We start from the raw sequence: 21,694 nt of genomic DNA, 5'->3' as shown, positions 1-21,694 counted from the left end.
GGAACATGCTGCCACACCTGCAAATAAAAATAGAAAAAGAAAGTATGTTAGCTTCTGCACCATTAACCATTAAGTGTCTTTTGTTTTTGGATTGAGGATTACATGAATTAGGGGGCTGTACTCAAAAAGAACAAAATATGATTGAGGTAAAGAGACTGTAATAATAAAGAGGATTTCCCCAAATTAAACAAAGTAACACTCACTCGAGTTTGGCCTGTGAATGTCCGTCATTCCGACAGGTCATCTGTGTCCTGAAGATGTCTACCTGATAGATAGATAGATACTTTATTGATCCCTGAGACAGGAGCGTCACAGTGATCTTAGAAGAATGATCCCTCCGGTCTGAAGAAAAGTTATATCCGTAATCGGTTAGATTGACTGCGTATCCATTCGTCTGACGTCTGTCTGTGAAGTCTGCTTGGAAACACTGAACTGAACCAGTCGAACCAGTCTGATGACTTCAGGAGATCAAATTCATCCTCAGTGACTTTAAAGAGATAAAAACAGGAAGACTGCAAATGTATGCAGCCTACAAACTGTATCCAAACTGTTCCCTCTTTATATAGGAGTCTCCTGTTTAATTAAACTGTGGAGAGTCTTCGTAAACATTTTCAAATAACTCAAAATTTGTTCCTCTCAAACTGGTATTTTTCCAACTTCCTGATATAACTAAACAAAGACAAGTACGCATGTCTGCCATGACACACTTCTCTTCATTTAAAATAGGTCAGTGATATGAATATTGAACTGCCGGCAAAAATCTTCTGTTTTGTGTGTCTGTGTGTGTTTGTGTCATCCTGGAAATATGTAACCATGTAAGGTGGAGTCACTGAATGTTACAGGTGTGAGGTCATAGTTCAAAGATGGCTGTGTTCTCATCTAACAATATGGTAATGGCTATTAAGTGGTCATGTGTGAGAACATGAACATGTTGACAGGCTGGTGTGATCCGACAGTGAAAGTTTGTCGTTTGACCAATAAAAAGGCAACTTTACAAAATGAGAGGCATTTTAATTTCACCTTGTGCTGAATGCACAGTGTCCACATGTTTTGGTGTTAGTGAGAAGAACTTTTGTAGAAATACATAAAACGAGCACAAAGCTACAGGCACAGATAAAAGACATGCTCAGTGTTTAAAAACTAACTTTAACCTTTATTTCCACGTTTGTTCATTGTGGGACTTTAGTATACATATTTTAAATGGACTGAACACTATTTTCCACATTTGCAGTCAATAATACTGGCTAAAAATGTTTTTATTTTTTATTTAGCCTTTATTTAACGAGGCTAATCCCACTGATCCCATGCATCTCTTTCACAACCGGGCTGAGAATGGCAGCAACACAGAGTTACAACAGAAACCATGCAGAGAAACACACACAAATAGACAAAAAGACTGAGAATAGTTCAGTGGTGCAATGACATCTCTCCAGATTGTTCCATGCAGAGGATGCAGAAAACCTGAAAGCTTTCTTTCCCAATTCAGTTTAGACTTTAGTGGCAACACATTGCAAAATATCCAGAGAGTTAAGAATGTGATTTCAGAGAAACATGCCTTTAATTTAGCAGAATCAGCCTGTCTGACAGGTCAGAATAAAAACACATGTTCTGGCCCATGTATGCACTCATACAGTGTTATTACAGCAGTGTAACCTGTAGCTTTGTCTTCACTCTTTGTCAAGGTGTTTGTTCTTGAAAATTGTATGTTGAGAGTCAAACTGCTTGTGTAATACCTGACAAATAAAACTGTCATCGCATCAGAAACACATTCTGCACAGGATGAGTTCAGGTTTTTATTTATATTTCCTGTATTGACATATTAAAGCTGTCTCGGGATGGTTTTCTGACATTGTTCATACAGGTGATATAATTGAACAGACTTTGGGCACTTTGCCATCAACCATCATGGCAGATTTCTGTCGGAACCGAAGGTCAGACTCACTCTTGCCTCTGATTGGACCAGACTCTCTACGCCCCGCCCACCTCCCTCTCCATGTGGCCTCTCGCTGCTCTCAGCGCTCCTCCTGCCTGTCACTCAAACCGGCCTCAGCCAATCGGCTGCTTTTGTCCTTTTCACATACGTCCGCCGGCAGCTTGAGCTGCTATCCAACATGTCGGCTACGTCTGTGTTCCCCATGTGTGTGCGGGCGAGCCGGGGCCTGCTGCGGCTCAGGAGCGGGGCGGTTGGTGCCTCTTCCCCGGCCGTGGTGGATATCGTCCGGACGCTCTCCACGGACAAGCCGCCGGCCGGGACAGGCAGCGCGACGGGCGGACTGGCTCAGGCCATCCTCCAGGAGAGACTCCAGCAGCAGCAGCAGAGTCAGGTGAGGAAGCTAGCCCGCTTATGTGCGCTCGATTTGCGTAGCGCATCAGCAGCCAGCGATGTTGGCGGGGAGAGCGATACACTGCGGCTCGAGGCCCGGACCTAAACCCCGCCCACACGAGGTGCCCATCTGAATCAAATCGGAGCTGCTTCTGTGACATTCCCCCCTCAGGTTGTCCTGAAAGCTAGCTTATATCTGAACATTTACCCGACAGGCGGACAGAGCGGGACGGTGTTAAATGTCTACTGTGTCACGGCTAATGTCAACCTCATAAGTGTCAGATTTGTGCTCCGTACTGCGCATGTCCCGCATTCTGCTGAATGAATGAACCTGGAATTAGCCTAGCTAACAGGCTAGCTAGCTAATATTAGCCTGCGTTTTTACTGGACTGACAGGTTGGGTGTCTCTCTGTGACACATGTCAGAGACACACCTGGTTGACAGCCGCTACCTGAGCTCAGTCGCTAAATTACCCAACTGAAATATCCGTTAATTCGCGTGTGGTTTCTTATCATGGCTAGCTGTGACAGATAGCATGTAGCTAGCATCAGCCCTGCTGTTGTAACCTGTGTCAGCTCTGTGTGGCTCACTGTAATGTTGAGGTTGTATCAGCTCCTCACAGACACACACACGAAACCAACCGAGCTCCATGTTATCTGCAGGAGCTGTTAGATAAACTGTGTTAGCAGCCAAGGTTTGTTTGGTTTGAAGGTCAGAACAGACCCCCCCTCCCCCTCCTCCCCACGTTCAGATCCACCTCACTGAAACCCAAATCTGTAGCACACACACACACACACACACACACACCATGTGTGTCTGACGTGCTACTAAAACCCAGTAAGACAAAACACTCCTCTCTATCTCACAGACTGACGCTGAATGGAAAAACCTGACCGCACCACTGACCTGCATATTTCTGTTTCACAATAATAAAATCTTAGCCATGAAATGTCAACACGAGGAGCTTCATCAGGAAAGGCTGGCAGAAACCTGTTCAAACACACAACTATACCCACCATATAAACTTGAATTCATTAGAATAAACAGCCAAAACACCAGAATAAATGTCAGGCGAGTATGAAAATCACATGTGAGTTAAAACTACATTTTGTATTTTTAGGCAATAAATAACTACTAAGTATGTGTTAGGGTGAGGAGAACGTCATTTTGTTTAAAATCAGGTGGAAATCTCCCCACTGAGTCAAACGTCTGTTGCCTGCTGTTGCAGCCTCGCAGCTTGTAATAACATGGAGGTTAAACTTCTTGTGCATTAATTACAAAATATTCTATTTGATGGAGAATATCATGAAAAGTCAGAGGATGTACTGCATGTTGTTCTCTAAAACGATGATGTTGTTTAGTGTCTGAATATCTGTGGTGATCTATAAATAACACAACTGATGGACGGACTGAAATAACCAGTGATGTACTGGTAGAGTTTTGATCACACTGTTATTCACCTCACTGTGTCTGTGATCTCAGGTTCAGAGAAATACTAGTGACTTTTTATTAATGTGTTCCAATCATAGCGTTTTAAATCTAATCGCTAGTTACAGCCCTGCTATCATTGATCAGGTCATGATCTGATTGACATCACAATAATCAGGTAATAATCAACCCGCAGTTCAAAATAACGTCTGTGATTGGCGTTACAATAATACACTGATGATATTAATGGTGGTCAAATGTTCCTTTTGGTCCAGGGCCAGCCTCCTCCTGAGGGAGGTGAAGGTGAGCAGGAGGGAGAACAGAAGGACGACAAGAAGCAGAAGGACAAGGAGAACAAGGCCTACGCTAAGAAGATGGTGCTGCGACTGGCGGGGCTGATGGGCCTCGGCGGGGCGGTCGGCATGGTCTACGTATTCGGTGAGTGGTGGAAAATTTAATCTAACAACTTGTCTGAAAAGAAGTGTCCGAAGTGATTATTCTGCCAGTGAAATATTCAGAAATGTAATTGTAAAAATATGACAGTTTCAGCGTCATTTTTCAAAGGAAAAAAGCTTTTCAGTTTCAGGTATTGACAGTTTTTCTCTGTCTCGCCTCTTTTTTAATACTTTATTTTCATGATTAAAGAATCAACTCTTGATTTTTGCAGTTAATCAAATAATTATTTGAACTACTAAAGTCAGAAAAACAAGCAAAAGCTGTTTCTCAGAGCCCGAAGTGATGTTTTCATTTGTCTTGTTTAGTTCGACCAACCGTCCAAATCCACAAGAATCCGTTTACTGAGACTTGAAACTGCAAACAGACAAATGTTTGTGTTTTTGCTGAACAATCTGATTGTCCAAAAGCTTTTACTGACAAAAGAGAATTCAATTAATTAAGAAAATAAAACTCTGTGTGACTGAGCTGATCCGATCACTAAGGGGAAGACGACGTTGTCAACACAGGGTGTGATTAGTTTATCGCCCCCAGCTTCCTGTTGAGAGGGACGGCCCACATGTGGGTGGAGCCAGCAGCTGTCAGTCGAGGTGAGCAGCAGAGATGAGTCGGACTGAGAGCAATGAAGAGCCTTAAATCTTCAGTTTGTCAGGTAGAAAATACTCGTGAGTCAAGAGTGAAGTTTGAACGAGCTGGTTGAGTTTTCAGTCGGTGACGAGAGAAGCAGCAGAAAGATTTCAGTTGTAACTTCCTGTGAGGAAGACGAGCCGGTGTCTGAGGATTTAGGAGTTTGGGGTTTTTGGGGGGTTTTTTTGAAGATGTTTGAAGAACTTTTTTGGAAATGTTCTTCACAAAACAAGAGTCAGTAAGTGCGCAGATTCTCCCAGCAGCTGAGAGGAAGTGTTGGCCGAGTGGTCTGTCAGCTTCATCTGCTGCTCTCATGAAGCTGCTGCTTCTGTCTGTTCGATCGTCAGGCCCTGAAGTTTTCATTTTTATTCTGGTATGAAGTCACGCTCGGATTTTTCCTTTTTTTTATTTAAAGTCGAGTTTTTTTCAGTCCTCGTCTGCAGAGGAGTGATGGCAGGAAGGATGGAGCAGAAACAAGATGGATATATTCGTATTATTTCACGAGCTACTTTGGATCTGTCAGATATTTACCGTCTTTTTAAATGTTCCTTTCACTATTTCCTCATCTCATCCGTGTTGTGGAATAATTCTGTTGCACATTTGGAGAACCGGATCAGAATCTGCTCTGTACATTTGTGGAATTTAATCACGTTTCTGCCGTGTGGATTAACCCTTTGGAGAAGGAAGATTGTTGGATTATAACCTGACGAGTCCTGGAAAATATTCACGTCCACATGTTTTCTGTGTGGTTTCCCTTCAGATAGGTTTGTGAAATACTTTTTCTTTCTGTTGTCACAAGATTTGGGTGACATGCAGTTAATACCTGCAGGTGTAAGTGTTGCGTCAGCTCGTTCATACAGTGATGAAACTGAGGAAACACTGAAGACAAAGACAAGACTGAAAAGATGCTTCTGGAGATTTTAGTTTCTCATGTTTTGTCCATTTTTCTCTCTTGTAAGTATGACTCATATTTTTGTGTGTCATTATTGAGACTGAATCGTTTCATTATTGATTAAGCTATTGACTATTGTAATGTTCTTCAAAAGAAGTGTGGAAGCTCTTCAAATGTGACACAAAACTAAGGCAACGTTTGGTTACAATGATATAAAACTGAGAAAAACAAAGTCCTCAGCTGCTCTTGATTAAATGATTGTTGACTAATTGATTCATAGACTGTTTAGATCTGGTCTTTATCAGAGCTGTTTAAACTCAGAGAGTCTCAGATGTTCAGAGCTGCAGCATTTAATTGATTAGTTTGTAAGTTGTCAACTACTTAAGTGTCTTTGGTTTGTGGACAGAACAGGACGTTTTTATAGAACAAACAACTGATCAGTTAATCGAGAAAACGATCGGTGGTGAAAGTTCAGATCAGAGAACAAGTCTGTTCGTTTACGAGTCGAGACGTTGACAGCTGTCAGTGCTTCAGTGTTTGATATTCGGTCCAGTGGAGACATTTTGATTGGTACCATAAAGGTTCGGTACCGAGCTCTTTCCTTTAGACCTCAGCTGTCCAACACACTCAGTGAAAAATAATAATGAAGACGTCTGTTTCCACACAGCTGATCAACTTTTGTGTTTCTTTCTGTTTTAGGCAGTAATTCAGTGGACGAACAAGGAAACATGGTAAGTTGTATTCTCACACACACACACACACACACACACACACACCATTCCTCCAGGTGTGGTTCTGCACACATTACCTGTCAGTGTCTGACTGTGTTTGAAGGTGACGGTGGTTTTAAAAGCTTGTGTCCACACAGTGAGGACACATTTATCCGTCTGTTTGGTCTCTGATGGGACGTTCTTGTGTGGCCGGATCCGAGCTGATGGGCCGCTTTGTGTCGGCACACTTCAGCACGCTCACGTGAATCTCAGCCGCCTTCTTCTTCTTTCCATTTCATCCTTTTTGATGTGTGGTGGTGTTTCGCTCACCTCGCAGGTAGGAGATCCTCTTCCTGTTGTAAAGGACTCACATCACAGGTGGCTGTGACGTGTGTCCGTCTGTCAGAGGCGTCTGTGTGGGAAAGGAAGGAGCACACTTACGTCACCTTCGCCGGCCTCCTTTTGTTCACCGTCATACAGTAAGAGAGCCGCAGCACACTCGACAGGTAGCTGAGACATCAGGTCCGTCTGAGCTGTGAGTTTGGGAAAGGCAGCAACATCAAAGAGCCCAATTATCCCACCTCCACACGCTAATGACCACCACTTCCTCATGTACCACACACCAGTGCTACTGTATGGACCAGCGTGCCACCCGGATACTTGACCTGCTGTCTCTGTAGTCAGCTGAAGAGTCATTATAAGGATGTTCGAGTAAATGTCTCCTGCAGATTGAAGTAAATCACAAGGTTGGAGAGACTGGAAAATAAAAAAACAAAGACTGAAATCATCAGCAGTTAGATCTGAGAGCTCTACGCTGGTTCTGAACACTGGAAGCAAAATGTGGAGCCGAGCTGAGAGAAACGTCTGAAACGACCGACTTCATCTGCTGTGGTTTTATTACTTTGGTTTTTAGATACGGATGTGACATGAGCGTGTTCAGGACAATGTGGCTGTTTTCAAGGCATTGATGAGTAGCTAAAATTCACACGGGGAAAGCAAAATACATCTTGTGTTTGTAGTTTCAGCACATCTTGACTTCTTGGCCTCCGTGTGGACCATAAAAACATTTTTTAAGATGGACAGTAACAGTGGCTGACTGGTGCTAATGTGAGCCACATTAACTGCTGCTTCTGCATCATCAGGCTTCTTCAGGATGTCTTAAAGAAGACGAGAGCTCATCAATATCCAAACTAATCATCCAAATTGTTCCTCATTGTTCCTTAAAGATTCCTTTATTCAGACAGGATCTTGAGGTCTGAGGGTCTCAGCTCTCAGACAGGATCTGCTGTCGGAGGTGTTGGTGTGGAAAGACGTTCCACTTCAAAGGGCACACTTCTCTCACATTAGCGGCCTTTTGTTGGTACCAAAGAGCCAAACGTGTCGGGACGGCTTCCTGCTAAGTGGTCTTTGTCATAATGACTTTGAAGCAGCCAGCCCGGGAAAGAAAAGTCGTCCAGAGAGAAACGAAGAAGAATGACCTCAAACTGGAGCCTCCAGCGACATCATGACCATTTTTTATTCTTTTATTGAACAGACATTACCAAGACAAGGATTCAGCCGCTTCAAAACTCTTTGGTCTGTTGAAATGAGAGTCGCCTTCTTCTTCTTCTTCTGCTGCTTCTTCTTCTTCTTCTTTTGCTTCTTCTTCTTCTGCTTCTTCTTCTTCTGCTTCTTCTGCTTCTTCTTCTTCTGCTTCTGCTTCTTCTTCTGCTTCTTCTGCTTCTTCTTCTTCTTCTTCTGCTTCTTCTTCTTCTGCTTCTGCTTCTTCTTCTGCTTCTGCTTCTCCTCCTTCTTCTTGATAACCATCCTGACATTCATAATCCTTTTTTGGGGTTGAGTTGAAGCAGCTGTGATGTGTTGTGGGAAAGCCGAGCTGTCTTTTAGTCTCCTCTTGGTTCCCGTCCCTTTCAAAGAGCACACTTATCTCACCTGGACTTCCTGTCGGGAGCATCCAGCTCCCATCAGACGACACACTTCTCATGTTGGCGCTGCAGCCGTCTTGTGCCGCCCTTCAAACGGCACACTTATCTCACCTCCTGGTCCGCAGACTGTTCCTCGTCTTCTCATGCTAAACGGGACTGCAACATGTGTCGGAGCTGTTTATGAGCTGTTAGTCTGGGAAACGTAGTTCAAAGGATACAGTCAGTGCCAGGAGTGTGTGTGTGTGTGTGTGTGTGTGTGTGGTCTTGGCCATGTTGTCCAGCTTCCAGATTTAGGATTTTCGGATGCTCCTGCCGCTTCGTCGGCTGAATATCGAGCGTGTCAGATATCAGCCTCGGCCGCTGTAACGAGCTCCAGGTAGTGAGAGCAGACTCTCCTGTCCTGCTGTCGTCCACAGCAGCTCTCTGAACCCAGTGTCCTCAGTCATCTCTGTGTGGAGCGGTGTCACACACACACACACACACACACACACAATCTTTTCAGTATGTGTAATCTATGTGTGTGTTTTTGAAACCGTCCAAGCCTTCCTGCCGTGTTCTGACGACAGATGACAGTCTTGGGCTTTGAGAGATCGTCATCACTGCTGTTCCACTTCCTGCCACAAGATGGCTGCACTGCTGCAGTTTATGTGACGCTCTCACTGTTTGTAATTCATTTGTTGTACAGTATTTGGGTTAATGATTATTATATAATGATGCCACTCAAACAATGATTTAAAACAGCAACATTAAGTCATATTAACCTCTTCAGGCTTGAGCAGGGGAAGTAACGAACATGTGCTGAACTCCAAACACAGAAACATTCAGGACAGATGGAATTTTATTTCCACCAGAGAAGCAGAGCTGAGCCTCCTCTGTGATGCTGGGATCATCTTATCCTCTCCTCTGAGGGGAGGCGGTCATGTGATGTGAGAGTACGGCGGTTATTTGTTGAGTTGCAGTGATTAACAGCCAATCACAGCCTGTCCTGAGACCTGATATGGTTATGTTGACTTCTTGAGTTTGCTGCTCATTCATTTCAGGTCTCTGCATCAGGGAAACATCTTCAACTAAAACACTGCAGCGCTCGTGAGGTTTCATGTTTTCTGGACTTTCTTTTGCAGTTCTAAGATAAATAGCTTGTTTCATGATGAATGTCGGGTAAAGATTTTAATGTGCAGCTGCTGTGAAATCAACACACTTAATCAAAGTGCTGTTAATTGTTGTGCCGATGCGGGAAACAGCGCTCGTCTTCCGCTACGTGCTGTATTGTAAAGATCTTCCCTTCCCGTCGTCACACATTATAAACCCCTCGGGTTGTATCCTGTCTAGCCAACAGGCAGACTGAAGCACTTCAAAGTCAAGGCACACTTCTCCCACCTCTGCCCCCCACCGTCCTCACCCTCAGGTCCCAGCTGTCAGGGGAGAAACTCTGGGAAACGGTTCTTCAAAGGACACATCGGCTCTAAATCTTCTTGTTTTAAAACTCCTCTCCGGAGGCTGTGAGGTGAAAGTGTGGGAAGTTAGGACACGCTTGAGCTCCATCTGAAGGGAATACTAGTCTCAGTGCAGCCTTGATGCCTTCAGAGGAGATTTAATTCAGTTGCTCTTCAGTTTTTTAGAGACCAAAGTGACGACCAGCTGCTCTGATCAGCCATTAATTGACTAAATTAATTTATCGTTTCAGCGCTTGTGTGGCTTTGTCTTCTTCTACTTCAGATTTCTTGTGTCGAACTTCTTCACGTCTTTAGTCTCGAGGCGGATGTCGGAGGTGCTGTGGAGACGGCACACTTATCTCACACTCCATGTGTCCCAGCTGGACAATTGTTCCTCTTCAAAGTGCACACTTGTGTCAGGGAGGTGAGACAAAGTGTGCCAGCCTCCGAGGTGTCGCTGCGGGACTCAACGTGACGTGTGGCGATCGATCATGAGACTGAATTTCGTGTGAAGGAGGCTGGAACAAAGGTGGAATGATTCTTTCCATCTTTTAAACATATTTAATCTAAAACGTCTAGTTCTCTTATCCAGATATTCTTAGTTTCGATTGTAGATGATTGTCTTGACTTCAGTAGTTGGTTCACTGGTGTTTGCGGTGTGGGAACCTGTCCCCCTGCTGCTCTCCCGGCTGCAGCTCTGCAGTCGTCTCAAGGTGTCGATGAGCTTTTAACGGCCAGTTTCACACCTCCGTCCACACCGAGCCACACATCACAACACGACCGGCAGCAGCTGAGCTCTGCCCCTCGCACCAATTCACCCCCGAGTGTGAGCCGCTGGTTCCCCTCTAATGACTTCTTTTCACTGCTCCGTCAGTTTGCATACCGTTCTCGTAGCGTCGTGTTTTTCTGTTGGAGTTCACTGTGAAAGAGGACATAAAACTCCTTTTCCTGAGTCGTACAGTCTGATAGAGAGCTGCAGAAATGTAGCTGCTCAGTGTGACTTATCATGATCATTAAACACTCAAGTCATACCCAGTGTATATGTATTCTTATCACTGGTAAATGTTTTCTCATCTAATAGTCAGATTTTTTATTTTTCCCCTTATTTTTATTGTGGAAGGAGTAAAATCTCATTGTGTTGATTCAGGGAGTCTGTGTGGGAAACACAGCCGCCCTTCTGCCTCATGGCCAGCAGGTGGAGCCCAGCACCACCCCTGTCTGCTCCATCACCTCCTCCATCAGATCCATCCATGATGCTCCAGCTCACTCTTTCCTCTCCTCTCTCTGCCTCCCTGTTTTTTTTCTTTTCTTCATCCTTTATACTTTTGTTTTCTCTTCCTTTTCCTGCAGTGTCTCTTTTCATCTTCCTCATTCTCTCTGTCCTTCTTATTCCACTTCTCTTCTTCTTCTTCTTCTTTTTCTTCTTCTTCTGTTCCTTTTTTCTTTCTAAGTCTTCTCTTCCCTCCTTTCCTGCTGTAACTCATTTAGCTGTTTTTTAGGTATTTTGATTGTTTTCAGTTTTATTTATTGCAGCCTCTCGCTGCTTTCTTATCAATCGTAAACTGATTGATTTGTTGTGTTTTGTCATCACGGCAAATATAAACGCTGAGTCGTCACATCACACGCTCTGATCGGTCCAGATGTGATGCTGACACGTTTGCCGTCAACACAAAACCCTAATTATTGATTGATTTATTGATTGATTGTCAGCCAACTGTTGTGTGAAGAGATTTTACTCACTTTCCTCTTTTCTGTGTCTCTGACAGATTCCAGACGAGTTCGACAGAGGTGAGTGTGAACACACTGATGGTTTCTGTTCATGACTTCACTGTATTTTCACAGCGTGATGATCTGAATGTGTGCAGCGTGTGGAGGAGCTGCTCTCCATTGTTCCAGGCTCCTGTTTAAATGTCTTTTTTGGGTGTGAGCTTAATATTGTTCTTTGCAAGTTTATATCTGATTAGCAGTTACTTAATTTCTCCTGGTTGTCTGGATGTTTCGTCTGTGATGAGCTGTTGCCGTCTGTTTTGTTTTGAGTTCCCACGCGTCCTGGAAAATCTGGAGAACAGTTTACCAGTTTTCCAGTCCTGGAAAATCTTGTGATTACCTGGAACATTATTTAAACTCTCCCCAACTACCCACTACAGTCTGGGATTAGTTGTAGACTGTATGGTGTTATAAAAACTTTTTCTTTAAAGGAAACCAGTGAGTTGCTCGTTTTCTTTTTTTCTTTTTGGATATTTAAAATTGCTCTTAATAAAAGCAAAACTTCCCGCAGCCTTGGTTATTAGTGTTGGCAGCCATGGATCCTACACTGTAACTCACAAGAGAAAAGGGACTTAAGGTTGTAAATTAATTAAGGAATATATTGGGGTATGGTCGCGCTCCCTGACTGAGAACCCTGAATCAGAATAATCGTATCTTTAACTTACATTCTGCAGCAACATGAGAAGAACGAAATGAGCAGAAAAGTTCTTGTTTTCGTCCCAGCTTATTTTTCGTCTTCTTGACAGATCAAACAACAAATCGAATGTATCCGCAGATTAATTGATAATGAAATGTAGCTGAAACTGTCACTCTGCCAACGTTTTCAGGCAGATTTCGTGTTTGTCGAACAAGCGGCAGCAGATTGCAGACTGAAAGAGGCCTTTTTACGCTCCAGATGAGTCCTCCTCCATCTTCTCCTGAACATGTGTGTTTTTATTGACACCCTGGCAGCGACGTGTCGGTGTTTGTCTGAATGATGGATGTGTCCACAGAGTGTCGGTGGCACTGCCAACTGCTACCAACCACCCATATGCCCCCGTCCCATCATTCATCCCCCAAAGCTGCCTGTCTGACTGCCCAAAAACAGCACAAAGCACCCACATGTGTTCACACTCTGCTTATTTATCCAGAGACAGACTCTGCAGCAGACTGAGCCTTAAAGGTCAGAGGTCACTCATAATGTACCGACAGAAAAGCAGAATTATTATTAATACTGTCAACAACTCTGAAAAACTGACAGGTCCAAGAGAAGTACCGCTCAGTACGTCCCATCAGATTCTAAAATAATCTTAAATCCAACCTTTTTTTGTTCGACAAAGACGACACTTGACGAGAATATGGTGATTTTTTTTTTTTTCAAACAATAATTGTGAGTAAACCCCGATGTAATATCACAGATGAAAAACAGGACAATGAAAATAAAATCTTGATGTTTTTAAAAACTGGAGATCCTCCTGTGATTGGATCACACCAGCCGAGGAGCCCAGAAACATTTTCATGTTCCGATCAGGGATGTCGCTGTCATTCAATCTCTGTTAGGAGTTTAACTGATTTTAAAAATGACTTAATCAACAAGCAGAGAGGGACACAAATATAATTAAGAAATGTTTTATAATAACAGATTACAGATACTTGTATTACAAATATATCAAAATATAACACAAATGTATTTAATTAACTAGAACACAATTAATCTGTCATTAAAAAACATTTCACACAAACTGATATTATCACATTTTAGCCTTTCAGTCGACTCAGTGTTGGTTAGATTTAGTTGCCAGTTGCTGAAAAGTGACAGACAGAAGCTCCGTCGTTACAACAACGTCATTATATTGTTTTATCTAGTTTATATCATTCGTTGACTTTCTGTTCTTTTAGCTCAAAATGAAGCCGACTCTGATTTTACATCAAACACAGATCATGTCGGTGGTTAAAACAGTTCTCTTTCATATTTATTAATGACTAATTAATAATACGACCTAAAATCAGTTGGGTGAATTTTAACAATGATTGACTGAACTAAACTAACATGTCCGACAAACACACAGACATTACAGTGGTTTGAATGAACCACAGCAGCTCCAGTCGTCAATAATCAGAAGTGATCTCCTTGATGAATGATCCACATGTTCAGATGATTCAGCTGCCGACGGCTCACTGACACTTTCAAATCAATCTGCTCACCCAGATTTGAATCGTCTTCTAAACGAGTTCTGATCGCCTGCTGCTACCAATAATCACTTCATCAATACCTCTCTGTCCCCGAGGTCCAGTCTGTGTCTCCTGCCTGCACACACCCCTCCTGAATCCTCCCCGCCGTCCCTCCATCCATCATAAAATCCTCCCAGAGGTCCATTTTGTCCTCATCTGACTGCAGACCTCCATCTCTCCATCCCTCCCTCTGTGTCTGTAACTTTATTACCGTCTCACCTCTTTTATCCCGTCTGTCTCTATCTGTCCGTCTGTCCATCTGTCTCCGTCTCTCTCCTGGTTTCTGGCTCCCCGAGGTCCTCGGTGCCGTAAAGATAATGTGTTGTTTACAGCCGGCGGCTTGTTGGTTCTGACCAACACTGATGATTTTACATTGAAACTAAAACTGCAGGAAAAGTGAATGGAGTCTGGTGAGGAGGGAGAGAGAGAGAGAGGACAGAAGGAGGGAGGAGGGATGGATCAGATGGACTGATGTGTAGATGGATGGATTGATTGATGGACAGAAGGATGGATGGATGGATTGATTGATTGATGGACAGAAGGATGGATGGATGGATGGATGGATTGATTGATTGATTGATGGACAGAAGGATGGATGCGGGTGCCGGGTGCATTGGACCTCGGGGACACTGAGGTATTGACGAAGAGATTATTGGCATCAGCAGGCGATCAGAATTTGTTTAAAGGCAGAGTTCTGTCGCGGCAGATCGACCTGGAGCAATCCTCACTGCTGACACACACACACACACACACACACACACACACACACACACACACACACACACACCTTGTACAAACTACAGGTAGTTATTTTGAGTTAACAGGCCAGGTGATGGAGAGGAGGTGATGTTTTCACCTGTGACTGTTTGTTGGTTGGTTTGTCAGCAGAATTACACAAAATGTAGTGAACAGGTTGTTACACAACATGAACAGAGGATGTGTCTCGGCCCGGAGTAGAACTCACTAACTTTTGGTGCGGATCAGTATGAAGGGACGGATCCAGAGATGTTGTTCTCACGTTGGTGCGTATCCTAATATCCAACCCAGTGTGTTGAAATGTGTTTAACTTGTTTTTGGATCTGAATTGAATCAGGTTGTTGTGCCTTGGCGGAGGTATGCACTCTACTGAGTGTCACCCCAGATAAAAATGAACCAGAATGACACCCAGAGTCCCAAAGCATCTGTATTTGACGAGTCTCAAAAATCGACTTTGGATATTTTTAGTTATACAAAGACATGAATTGATAAAAATGTAAATTAATTGATGATAAAAAACTAACTGTCTTTATTAAAGTTATTCAACCTCAGCTGACACAGCAGCAGTAAAAGTCCTCCAGCAAACAGACGGAAGTGCTGGATTTAGTTTGTGTCTTTCTGTCGTAGGTGTATTAACGTACGTACGTGGATCGTTATATTTGAGGCTTTTTAGTCTTTATGAGTCGTTGAAGAGAGACAGCGGTGGTGTGATGTCATCGGCCTGGATTTTAACCCACAACTTGATGTTAATCTGGTTTGTTTTCGCTTCGACTCAGCAGTCACATGATCGTTACATCACTGTATGATTATTACATCATCACATATTGATTTTACCGATAGGTGATAAATGATATTGAACTATTACCGGCTGACTTCGACATCGCTCTGATCTAAACGCCCCTCTGCTCATTTCCCATCAGCCCTCTTCAGAGTAATGAGGGCCAATCATGACCTCTGGGACCTCTCAGGGACCTCGGGGGCCGCAGACAAATATTCCCTGATGAGCTTAGAGACCAGGGTAAAAGTTCATGACCCCTCAGGGACTGTCTTCATCTCCTCCTCCTCCTCCTCCTCCTCCTCCATCCTCTCAAACTTTTCTATCTGTGCCTTCGACCTTTCTTCTCCTCTCCTCATCCATCCTGCCTTTCTTCTCTCTCATCCTCTTCTTATATCTTCCCCTCTGTCACTCCTCCTCCTCCTCCTCCTCCTCCTCTGGGAGCAGCAGACGGTGAGCAGAGGGATGGAGGGATGAATAAATGAATGGATGGATGGATGGATGGATGGATGGATGGATGGATGGATGGATGGATGGATGGGTCTTATGGGACGTGTTTGGCTACAGACTCTGTTTGAGTGCCAAGTGGCGGCATTCGTGTGCGTGATGCAGAGGAGCGTCGGATACCATAGCAACCAGGAAATGTGACACCTCACACACACACACACACACACACACACACACACACACACACACACACACACACACACACACACACACACACACACAGGCTCTCTGATCCAAACATTACAGAGGCCAGGCCACGCTGCTGTTTGTCACCCGGAGGAGGAGGAGGAGGAGGAGTTGTGAAGCAGATGCTGAGCCTGACCACAGCCGCTTTTGTTTGGGACGGAGGCCCCTTCACACCTCCATCTTTACCTCTTTCTTCGTCCCTCTTTCCTCTGATTTCCCCTCCTTTTCTTCACCACCTCCTCCCTCCTTCTTCGGCTCTTTTTCCTCCTTCAGCACTTGCATCCTTTCTTCATCCCTGTTTCATCCTCTTTTCTCCTCATCTCCTTCCTTTGCTTCATCCTGCATCTCTCCTCTTATCCTTTATTTCTTGTCCTGCTCCCTCCATCCACTTCCTCTCTCCTTATTTCCTCCTCTCGTCTCCACGTTCCTGTATCTGTTTATCCTCCTACTCTTTTTTTTCTTCTCCTTTCATCTCTTCTCTCATTATTTTCATCAGCCCCTCCCTCCCTTCATTCCTCCTCTCTCCCTCCTTAACTGGCTTTTGTCAACTTGTTTTCCTCTCCTCCTCCTCCTCCTCCTCCTCTCTATTTATATCCTCTCCTTCTTTTTTCATCCACACTTAACAGCTTTTAAAAAGAGATATTTCCCCGCACCGCGACACATGTGACACAAAGAAGAATCAAAGCATGACTTCACTTTCAAAATATGTGGAGCTGCTTCCTGAAATTGATTGAAATATTTAGTTTTTACCACGTTGTAAATCCTTTTTCCAGTGACCATCATCATGTGCTCCTACTTCATTTGGCAACGTGAGATCACAAACACGTTTTTTCTCTGCACGACGTCGACGTGTACGAACACTTTATAGAAACTGAAGCTGCATCTGTTGTTTGCTTAATGGCCCAAATCTGATCGGATTCTTCTCAGACGTTAAGTGACCAAAGTGACTTCCTGTTTGCAGACGTACAGACAACTGTCACTGGATCACCGTGATAATGAAGAAAACATAAAAACTTGATGTTTCTAAGGCAGGTTTTGCTCATGTAAGAAGCATCTGTGTTGAGGTTTTCTAAGCAGATTTATGGAGTCATCATCTCCTCGCTCCATGATGATGGCATGGAAATAGTTGTTTCTCTGTTTTAAATCAAGTCTCAGCTGCTTCAGTTGTTTAACAGAACACTGCAGCTCTGTTTTACTGTGAAGCTCCAGAACTGTTCTGTGGACGACGACACGTAATCTGACTTTATATCATCAGGAGGAGGAGAATCTATGAATCTGCTTAGAAATCCTCAGAACAGACACTCCTTACATGAGCAGAACCTGCCTTAGTAAAATCATGTTTTTCTTCAGTATCAGTGATCCAGTGATAGTTGTCTGAACATCCACAGGTTCACTGCTAACAGGAAGTGCTAACAGCTGATTCTGCTGAGTTTTAATGGAGTTTTGGAGGTTTTTTTTGTTGTTCCTGTTTTAAATCAAGGCTCAGCTGCTTCAGTTGTTCAGCAGAACGCTGCAACTCTGTTTTACTGTGAAGCTCCAGAACTGTTCAGTGGACGACGACACTTCGCCTGACTTTATATCATCAGGAGGAGGAGAGGAGGACATGTGCAAAACTTGCCTTAAAAACATCATGTTTTTAAGTTCTCTTCAGTATCACAGTGATCCAGTGACAGCTGTCTGAACATCCACAGGTTCACTGCTAACAGGAAGTGCTAACAGCTGATTCTGCAAAGTTTAAATTGAGTTTAGGATTATTGCTTTTTTTCTGTTTGTTTTGTGGAGTATGAAACCTGACTTTCCATCAGCATGGAGGGAGGAGCTGATAACTGTTTTTTTCCATTTTTTTCTTCAACATCCTCGTAGTTAAATCTGCCTCCATGCTGCCGAACCTTGTAGCCAAAACTCTGCGCTTAACTAGTATAATAACCTCCGCCAGCATATATTTAGCCTCAGTATCAACCAGATCAGTTTCAGGGCAAAGGGAAAGTTGTTTGGCCGGCGTCGGCCCACCCAGGCCGGATTCAAGGAAAACACAAACAGCCCTGATCTGACAGCTCGACTGAGCGAGGCCTCTCACACAAAGAGCCGACATTGACTATGAAAGGAAGACCGTTAGAGAGGGAGAGAAGATGAAAGGAGAGGAACAAGAGAGGAGAAGAAAGAGGAGAAGGTGGCCTCTCGTCCTTCATTCCCAGAATATCATCAGCATGACGTGAGGCCATTCACTTCCTCTGCTGTTTACAAGCACCAGTACGAGCAACAGATTCACTCTAGCTGAAGAAAATCTGAATAATAAGGCTGCAACAATCACAAGTTAGAGACTTTCTGACTCCTGGTCGGCTCGTGAGGGGATGAAAGTCCCGACTGACAATTTTAAACATCGCTGACTTCCTCCACTCAGTCGTGGAAGCTGACCGGATAACAAATACTCCTCCTCCTCTCCATCTTCTCTCCCCGTCATCCTCTGTTCATCCTCCCATCAGCCACCCTGAGACATCACTTCCACTCCTCCATCCTCCCCCACCACCACCACCACCTCTCCTCCACCCCCAATCTCCAACAATTAACATAATAAAAGCTGCTTTAATCTGAACCACCCCCCAAAAAACATACACACTCTCTCTCTCCGCTTCCCTGTTACAGGGTGTGTGTGGTGAGTTCCCAGGGGAGAGGTTCCTCGACAGCCACGCTTACACTCCATCATTGCCTGCACGCGTTTGTGTGTCAAACCTGCTCCCCTGCGTACACACACACACACACACACACACACACACACACACACACACACACACACACACACACACACACACACACACACACACACCTTCTGTTTACTTACTTCTTCCTGCTGTGTTTGTTTCGGATGATGCAGCAGCACGAGAGTGAAAACTCAGATGTCCACCAGTTGAAATCATCTGAAGTTTACAGTTGTTGTGTCTGACGGTGAGAGAGACTCATCAGCTGAGTGCACGAGAAGAGAAACGTATAAACAGATTATGATGCATAAACATAACAGGCGGAATATAAAAGTTTCCAAATTTCACATTGAAAAGAAGCTTTTATGAGCTGCAGAGTGGCACATCTCATGACATGAACAACAGTGTTTCACTGTTCATCTCACCTGTAATGAGGCTTTTTATAAAAACAGTGTTTTGGTGTTACTACACTCTGAAAATATCAGGTAAGCAAAACCCTGTTCCACTGGCTTGATTTACCTGTAGGGGGCCTTGGCAGTTACCCACAAGGCCTTGCTGGAAACGTGGCCTCATGTTTTCCTCTCATTTATTTCCCAAAACTTGACTGGATCACATGTTCATTGTACAGAAACAGACCCACTAACTGTGTTTGTTCTCCTGCCAGGAGCTTGTTTCTGCTTCTTTCCTCCAGCTTTTCCCCCTCATGTCTGCGTGCTCACCAGGGCTGCAGCTAAAGATTAATTCCAATCAGTGAATAGTTGTTTGATCTGTTAAATGTCAGAAAACGGTGCAAAGTGTCGATCAGTTTTTCTTAAAGGTCCAGAAACGGATCCTCTGGGATGACGGACGACCCGTCCTACAACCTCAAAGCGTCAGTCTGGAATGAGACTCAAGTTTTCTTATAAAGCTCAAGATGACGTCCTCAAATGTCTCGTTTTATCCACAACACAGAGATATTCAGCCGACTGTCACAGAGGAGGAAAGAAACCAGAAAGTATTCACGTTTAACAGGCTGATGTCAGAGAGTTTGGACACAAACCAGTCAATCGATCATTAAAACAATTTCTGATTAATTTCAGCTAATCGATAAAAAAACGTGGCGACTCTGTTTCTCGCAAACTATTCTTCAGTTGTGCTTCATCAAAATTCACTTTGTGTTCTGCAGAGAAGCTGTTCCATCATCTAAAAGTTCACTCGGGTTCCGGTTCGCTGTGAGAGAGAATCAAACCTCTCTGCTTTCAGCTCGCTCACATCTTTGACCCGTGAAACTGATTTTCTGTACATCCGTCCTCGCTAACCTTTTGCTCCACCTCTGATCTTTACTTACCTCCCCATCTGCTAACACACACACATACATTTATACGCACCCACACGTGTGAAAGCGTCAGCGCGTCTTCACAGCAGGACCGTGGCAGATGGCTTCTGCTTCCTGCTTCAGCACGCTGCTATGAACTCTGGGGTATTGAGTCCCCCGGGACCGCAGCGTGCTAGCTTCAGCGTGTGTTTGGAGAGAGAGAGCGAGATGGACGAGTAGAGAGGCTGCACGCGCGTGTGTGTATCATGTCATTGTGCTCCTGGTTGCAGTAATGAGCCCGCGGCCCCATGGGAAACAGAGTCTTTATTATTATTAGTCATTAGCGCGTTGACAGCTGGAGGTGCTGTTAGCAGGACTCGGCTCGCTGGCTTATCAGCAGCGTCATCAGCAGCTCATTGAACAGTTTTTGGAGCTGCAGGTCAAACCAGGTGACGCCTCTGATCACAGCGCTCGTCCCGACCAATCAGATCGCATCCTGACGCTTGGTTGTTCCCTGATCTTTCACTTCGACTGATTGATAATAATATTAGAGTTTTTATGGTTTGTGGATATTTGGAAAACTGTGTAATTCTGTTGAGGTGATTTATTGTAAGTGTTTCTGTTCACAACAGTCGTGGTACATATGAACCATAACACACCAGTTACCCAGGCTGCCTTGCTGGAAATGTTGCCTCGCCATGTTTTCCTCTCATTTTATTCTCATATTTTGACTGCATCGTGTCTTTATGGTGCAGAAACAGCACCGCTCACCGTGTTGTCGGTTGCCAGAAGTTTTTTTCAGGTTCTGTTCTGCAGTTTGTCTTTTTCTCTTGATGTCTGCGTGCTCACCCCGGGCTGAGACTTAAATACTGATGTGAAGCAGATGCTAAAAATGTCCGAGATAAATAAAATGCTTAACGTAAAAACAAAAGATAAAACTGACTCTCAGTCTCTGTTTACAGAAATGCATGTAAACACAGCAGGTCGACACAATTGGAGATACATACGATCATCAGTTGATCGGATACGTTCAGCAAGTCGATTTAATAATTAGTGTTTCGTTCCAAGGACAAAACTTTTATTAACACTTTTAATTACTCGGCCTCCAACACCTGCACTGATTGTTTGTCCAGACAGACTCATTGAGCTGCTCAGATCTTATCAGCTGTTGGTGATGGCGTCTCCTCAGGGAGTTGTAGTTTTTTACGACCCATTTAGACTACGACTGTGCTCGCTGTGCTTCACCTCTGTCTGAGTCAAAGGGATGTTGTGGATGATTCTCCACTTCCTGCTTTATTTCTCACCTTGTTGTTTTGAATCTCATTGTGTGTTTCAGAACCTCCAGTCGTCCAACAGTTGAAAAGAACATACAAATACTTCAAGGACTACAGACAGGTGAGCAGAGTCACACATCCGGAACCAGGACGATCAAATCCTTCAGTTTAAAACATTTAGATGAGGAAGCAGGACTGCAGCCTCCACTGATGAAACTGAGGTCGTCAGGTTTGATTTATACCAGAACTTTAGGGACCGACATGCAGCATTAGGTGTTTTGGAAAAAAAATTACAAATGTTATACAACGTAGACAAGAAGCACATGTTCATCAACATCATCAGCATTTTCTAGCATCATCACAGTGAACTGAGTGTAAAACATGACAATCCAATATGTTTTTGTGTGTTTTGTTTGCTGTTAACTGTGTGAAGGACTGTG

At 43.9% G+C, this 21,694-nt stretch overlaps 1 protein-coding gene across 1 annotated transcript in view; it reads left to right on the top strand.

Moving 5' to 3' along the window:
• The first annotated feature begins 1,985 nt into the window (after positions 1–1,985).
• Positions 1,986–21,694, top strand: part of timm50 (translocase of inner mitochondrial membrane 50 homolog (S. cerevisiae)) — a 29,805-nt gene continuing 10,096 nt past the window's right edge. The window contains exons 1-5 of the mRNA XM_037071169.1: positions 1,986–2,324; positions 4,027–4,189; positions 6,423–6,454; positions 11,555–11,576; positions 21,317–21,375. Coding sequence (XP_036927064.1) covers positions 2,112–2,324; positions 4,027–4,189; positions 6,423–6,454; positions 11,555–11,576; positions 21,317–21,375 — 489 coding nt within the window. The 5' untranslated portion in view covers positions 1,986–2,111. The remainder of the gene's footprint in view (positions 2,325–4,026; positions 4,190–6,422; positions 6,455–11,554; positions 11,577–21,316; positions 21,376–21,694) is intronic.

This window comes from Acanthopagrus latus, chromosome 2, assembly GCF_904848185.1.
Source record: "Acanthopagrus latus isolate v.2019 chromosome 2, fAcaLat1.1, whole genome shotgun sequence".
NCBI lineage: Eukaryota > Metazoa > Chordata > Actinopteri > Spariformes > Sparidae > Acanthopagrus > Acanthopagrus latus.
The sequence above is the reverse complement of the archived record's forward strand: the minus strand, read 5'-3'. Positions and strand labels throughout refer to the sequence as shown.